At 35.4% G+C, this 7064-nt stretch overlaps 1 protein-coding gene across 1 annotated transcript in view; it reads left to right on the forward strand.

The window, feature by feature from the left end:
* Positions 1-7064, forward strand: part of LOC127881272 (ubiquitin carboxyl-terminal hydrolase 15-like) — a 74911-nt gene that overhangs the window by 59001 nt on the left and 8846 nt on the right. Inside the window, exons 20-22 of the mRNA XM_052429017.1 lie at positions 1026-1132; positions 2119-2208; positions 2902-2939. Coding sequence (XP_052284977.1) covers positions 1026-1132; positions 2119-2208; positions 2902-2939 — 235 coding nt within the window. The remainder of the gene's footprint in view (positions 1-1025; positions 1133-2118; positions 2209-2901; positions 2940-7064) is intronic.

Below are 7064 nucleotides of genomic sequence, written 5' to 3' on the forward strand. Positions count from 1 at the left end.
AACTGGTTATTAGATTGGCGAATGCGGGCGGGCTGGCTGGCTGGCTGGCTGGCGGGCGGGCGGAACAAGCTTGTCCGGGCCATAACTATGTCGTTCATTGTCAGATTTTAAAATCATTTGGCACATTTGTTCACCATCATTGGACGGTGTGTCGCGCGAAATAATTACGTCGATATCTCAAAGGTCAAGGTCACACTTTGAGTTCAAAGGTCAAAAATGGCCATAAATGAGCTTGTCCTGGCCATAACTATGTCATTCATTGTGAGATTTTAAAATCATTTGGCACATTTATTCACCATCATGGAACGGTGTGTCGCACGAAAGAATCACGTCAATATCTCCAATGTCAAGGTCGCCACGACTAAAAATAGATTTAAAAAAAAAAAAAACTTACAAAGGGGGTTAATTTTGTTTGTTCATTTCAAAAGTTCAGTTTGAGTTTTCTCCCTTTATCAGATTTTTTTTTCACAATGAAAACCTGGTTTTGTGGCAATTTTGTCCCTTGTTAACATGATTGTTTCAACTTGCTACAAATTTTCACATGTGGCATCAAGGTGTATTTGTCACTTTTTTGACATGGTAATAATGTTCAGGGCCTTACAGAATTACAAAAGATCATGTTTAGAATGGAAAAAACTTCAGTGATGATGATAATATATTTTTATGATGATGATTGTATATTTTACTGTAGAAGATGTATTTTACTAATAATGTTATGTGTTACTGATGATGAAATATTTTACTGATGTTGATATTTTACTGATGCTGACATATTTTACCAATGATGATGATGATATTTTAATGATATTGATATATTTTACTGATGATGATATATTTACTGATGATGATGATATTTAAATGATATTTATATATTTTACTGATGGTGATATATTTTACTGATGATGATGTATTTTACTGATGGTGATATGTTTACTGATGATGATATTTAATTAATAATGATTGTGATATACATGTATTCCACTGATGGTCATATATTTGACTGATGATGTTTGCTCTGTTTTCAGAGACTTGAACATGAATGCCTTACTGATCAACCCCAATCACAGAGGTCCCTACCTGTACGACCTTGTTGGGGTGGTCAACCATTTCGGGGGTCTCGGAGGCGGACATTGTAAGTATTCCAGCAATCTTTCTCATGTAGCTTTAAATATTTTATGCATCGAGAGTATATAACAAACTAGAAATGGCGAGGCAGAGGCCGACGCGTATCCCCACGCCGTTCAGTATCAATTAGAAGTGCATCGGTTGTAGAAATGGAAGAAATTATAGTAAAAGGCAATTTTGGTGGGTGTGGCCTATGTGGGCTGGGGGCCCCAGGGTTGGAAATGGGCCCATGCATAGTTGAGATATTGTCATAAGAGATGTTCAGTATCAATTTGAAGTGAATCGGTATAGAAATGAAAAAGTTAATGCAAAATAACCTAAAAAATGAGTGAAAATCTCAGGGGTCAGATCAAAATACAAATAGTGCAGGGTCGCACATATGCTCATAGCTACCATGTGTGTAAGTTTCAAGTTCTAGTGCTAATAGTGTAGGAGGAGATAGTGGCCAGGACGGATGGACAGACAGACAGACATACAGACGGCGGAGATAACCACAATATCCCCATGCTTTTCAAAAAAGCGTGGGGATAACATTCAGGAGCATTATTTTTGTGAGAATAAAATATGTATTATGTAGCATAGTTTATTGTACTTTCATATTATGTTACGGATGTTAAGTGCTTTGTTTGCTGTTATCCTAGTACATCATTTGACACTGTATGACGTAATAACACCGTTATGAGTTCGAATCAAAAAAAGTTTTTTTAATTGTTATTGCCCTTTGTATCTTGAAAAAATGCTTTTTTTGTGTGTCTAGAGACATATCTTGGAAGTGCTTTGGGGGATTTCATTAAACTTGGTATGAGTATATATTGAAGATAAGAGGATGATGCACGGCAAATGGCATTGTACACCATCTGTTAATATGGGAGTTATGGACCTTTGTATCTTGAAAAAATGTTTTTTGAGTGTCAAATATAACACTTTTGTGTCCAGAAGCATATGGGGGGGGGGATATCAATTCAATGAATTTGCTTGTTTTCTTTGTTGTAGACACTGCATACTGCAGGAACGAAACCACCCGTAAGTGGTTCTACTTTGATGATTCCAGCGTCACAGAGGCTTCAGAGGAGGGCCTGTGTTGTAAGTGCAATTTACTGAAGAAATGAGCTGGGCTTAATGCATTGGCATAAAGTGTGGACCCAGATGAGCCTGTGCAGTCTGCACAGGCTAATCAGGACAACATTCTGCTTTTATGCAATGTTCGTTTAAAGGAGGTATCTCCTAAACCAAAATCAAGTGTTCACAGGCTAATCTGGGATGAATCTATATGTACATGCATTAGGAACCAGCTTTCCCAGCACAAGGCTCAAAATACGAGTCTTGTTCTGAGAAAACTGGGCATAATGCATGTGCATAAAGTGTCGTCTCAGATTAGCCTGTGCAATCCGCAAAGGCTTATCAGGGACGACACTTGCCGCTTTAATGACATTTTTCGTTTTAATGAAGTCTCTTCTTAGCAAAAATCCAATTTAGGGACTGTGTGGACTGCACAGGCTAATCTGGGACAACAGTTTACGCACATGCATTAAGCCCAGTTTTCTCAGAATGCGACCCATATAAGGAGCTGTGTAAAAACATAGCACTGGTATATGCCATTGTATAGAAGTGCACCAACAGCGAAGTACAGTTGTGAAAATTACACCATGGCCATGTCACACATTTTGTTTCTACTAAATATTTGTAAGTATTCATATTGTACTGCTTTCCCATACTGTTTCTTAAAATGTACAAAATGGTTAATACATTGTATGTTTGTGTTTTCTTTGTTTCCAGTCAAAGGCCGCATATGTGCTGGTCTAACCAAAAGAGAGGTACACTACCCGAGTGTGATCCACCTTTATCCAACTGCAAGGTAGTAGAACAGAAACCCTTCAGGAAGATTCCAACAAAATCACAGACTCTTTGATAACAGAGGGGGTGGAGATGGAATGTAACTGATGATGGCTGTATTATAGGACATGTTTTGGTGAAATTGGGCACCCCTTCACTCTCAGATTGTATCAGTTGTTTTGATCAGTTTGCGGTTTCACTGTCACCAGGTGTTTCATACGGAAACAATAAGTGAAGGAAAATTGTACATTTTCTCTCATAACTGGATTATTCATTAACATGACAAATTCTGTTTTGTGAATGTATTGTGGTATTTTTTAAACAATAAGTTAGAAGTAAAAGTCTATTTAAATTGGTTATTTGAACAAGCTGTTTCACTATGCTAGATATTATTTGTTTGCAATAAAAAAAAAATAGTTAAAGATGTTTATGGCATATCTTATTTAAGAGACAGAATGGAGATGATGAATGTTATTTAATATGCTGCATATTAAATATGCAAACATATAAATAAATTTAAAAAACTCCCGAGTTTGATTGTAAGGAATGTGACAAATGCAAAACAATAATGTTAAAATATCAAATACATTTTTGTAATTGCAGAAAAATAGTTTTATTAGTGGAACGATATACATGTATTAGCAAGTAAACATATGATTAGAAAAGTCCCATGTTAGAAATGTTATTTTTCATTAACTGTGTTTTTTAGTGCCCAATATACATTTAATATAATAAAAATATTGCTGAATGCAAAGACTGATACTAATAATTGTGGAGTCCTGGAGACCAATGGCAGTTTGTTTGCTGTTTTTGCATTTCATTTTTTGTTTGCCATATACAGAGATTTCTGTCTACATGTATGTACACTGAATGCTGTGATTGAAACTGTACATGTTTATAGCACACCTGTGAAGAAGTGCTCAGGTGAGCTCTTGTGTTCAGTCTATGTGTCCATCCACCTGCAGTGTCAACTTTAAGCTGGTTACAACTCTATAGAGGCCATATTTTTCTGCCTGGATGAATCTTGGTCGGAATATTTTCTTAACATATCTATACCAAGTGTGAATATTGATCATTTGTTCATATTTCCGCTCTAAAAGCAACATTTACGACTTGTTTTGCTGAAACATGGTCAAAATGTTATCTTAACAAAATCAAGGCCATGTTTAAATCTGGGTCAAGTGAGGTCATAAACTAGGTCAGCAGGTCAAGGTTGTATAATTTGTGAACCTTGAACTCTGGTGAGTGCTTAAAGCTATCATGGAAACCTTGTTTTGTGTTTTAACTTCATGTTGCTTCACTTTTTACTTGTGCTCATAATTCTTTATTGTTTCTAGTGTCGTTGTTACTTAAGATGTTTCAGTCTGCAAAGATTTTTCTTGAGAAATAAAATGTCTTTCATTGTGTTAACTTTTGATCCTCTTTTAAACACACGTTATGCTTTTATAGTGTGTTTGAACTTGTCCCTGGTTATGAAGGAGGAGTTGTAATTGGTTCATGCAAATATCAGGGTCTCATTACTAAATCATAATTCCAATTCATTGATTTTATCTTTGGATTATCTCTGTTTTAACTTTCACAAACAGGCATACTCAAATTGAAATAAATAGATGTTGTTTGTGATGGTGTGTCTTGATGTGGCACCAACAAGGGGCATTTCAGCTTATAAAGCGTAAGTTCTTGTTCTCATGTAACATAATTATTTAGAATGACATTCAGTTAAAAAAATGCTTAGTTGAATGGTTATTAGTGTTTCCAAGTATTTCTACATCAATATGTATATTTGAAAGCCCAATTTCATACATGGGTATAGGAAAATGTAGAGTGGGGATGTGTTCAACTTAAACGAGATAGTATACTGTTGATGCGTATTAATCTTTTGAACGTTTGAAAATGTGCATATACAACAGTTATGTTCCATCAGTCCATTATGTGATGCATCATTTTGATAAAGTAACCTTTTGTTTGCCCTCGTAACAATGATCATTCATATATAATGATAAGGATTTCTTACTGTATTTAAAGTACTGGTACTTTTCAGGTCTGCTTTTCTTTGAGTGCGTTTTGCTTTTTAAATGCCAAAACAGTATGGATGTCAGGACAGCTTGTAGTTTAAAAACAGCATGGATGGTAATCAAATATGGTATTTCAACAAAGCTTAGCTTAGCGATGTTCTTGATCTATATCAACATGTATAGTATTTGTGCACTTCCTTTCATGTGTCTAACCTGCTTATCAGGCATTTTATTATGCCCCCCTTCAAAGAAGAGGGGGGTATATTTTTGCACATGTCGGTCGGTCCTTCCGTCGATCCGTCCACCAGATGGTTTCAGGATGATAACTCAAGAACGCTTAGGCCTAGGATCATGGTGCATTGATCTTGACTGGCAGATGACCCCTATTGATTTTAAGGTCACAATGTCAAAGGTCACAGTGACTCAAAATAGTAAAAAAAATTTGGATGATAACTCAAAAATACTTAGGCCTAGGGTCATGAAACTTCATAGGTACATTGATCATGACTGTCAGATGACCCCTATTGATTTTAAGGTCACTAGGTCAAAGGTCAAGGTCACAGTGACTCTAAACAGTAAAATGGTTTCCGGATGATAACTCAAGAATGCTTACGCGTTGGATCATGAAACTTCATAGATACATTGATCATGACTGGCAGATGACCCCTATTGATTTCAGGTCACCAGGTCAAAGGTCAAGGTCACAGTGACTCAAAATAGTAAAATCGTTTCCGGATCATACCTCTAGAATGCTTACGCCTAGGATCATGAAACTTCATAGGTACATTGATCATGACTGGCAGATGACCCCTATAATTTTCAGGTCACTAGGTCAAAGGTCAAGGTCACAGTGACTCGAAACAGTAAAATGGTTTCCTGATGATAACTCAAGAATAATAAGGCCTATGATTATGAAACTTCATAGGTACATTGATCATGACTGGCAGATGACCCCTATTGATTTTCAGGTCACTAGGTCAAAGGTCAAGGTCACAGTGACAAAAAATGTATTCACACAATGGCTGCCACTACAACTGACAGCCCATATGGGGGGCATGAATGTTGTACAAACAGCCTTGTTGGTTTAGGCCTGCAAGAGATCTTTCATAATGGCAGGTTATGAATTATAGTACGTAACAACTCGTGCGCTCATTTGATTGGAAATAAATTGTTTGTGAAATTCTTCAGAAAACTGAGCTTCGTATCGCCAAGCAATTCTTAGACTTGAGAATAAAAAAGACAGAACTTAAACAACATGCATCTGAGTTTGAACATTTACTGGCTAAAAAATGAGAGCTTATGTCATTAACAATTGTCCTTAACAAAGAATAATATAATATATGTGTATACTGTAGTTTTAGAACATTAGAATTTTAAGAATATTTTTTTTTATATCAATTTATCAACTACATAAGATTGGTCATTTGTTATCTTAAATTCCATACTTTCTTTGTTTGTTTGGCCTTTGCCTTTAGCCCAAATTTATCATGTGTATGTGAAATAAGCCATTGCATATTTAAAACTAGATAGTGGTCAGGCTTTAGAGTGTGTCTAGCATCTGAGGATAGGCAATATAGGCCCAAAAATGAAGGTGGGTAATTGAATAATGGAAGTAAAATTTTATTCTTTCACCTGACAAGAGACTTTATTGGTTATTTATGATATTGTGATTTTTCATTTATTGGAGGGGAGGTAGAACATAATCTTTCTCGTTTCTGTGAAACTTAATGGAAAGTGAAGTTTTATATTCATTGTAATTTTTGCTGCTATACTTTTGGAAATAAGTCCTTAAAAAAAACAATGCATTTTATGGCAAAAACTTTAAAAGTTGTTTATAGTTGAAATGAACGTTCAGTAATTGTGAGTAGGCCCGAAATTCAGGCTAATTTTTTTTTTAGCATTTTCTCTTTTCTAAGAACATAATGACATGTAGGTAAAAAAAATACTTGTTAAACTCTATCTTAAGCTTGAAATCAGTAGGTAATCAAACTATAAACTGTTGATTAGTAGTTACTGAAAGTTCAAATCAGAAGTTTTACAACAACTTTAAGCGCAAACATAAAAAAGTGAGATTTAAATTGGTTTACATTG

Source organism: Dreissena polymorpha, chromosome 5 (genome assembly GCF_020536995.1).
Source record: "Dreissena polymorpha isolate Duluth1 chromosome 5, UMN_Dpol_1.0, whole genome shotgun sequence".
In the NCBI taxonomy this organism is placed as follows: domain Eukaryota; kingdom Metazoa; phylum Mollusca; class Bivalvia; order Myida; family Dreissenidae; genus Dreissena; species Dreissena polymorpha.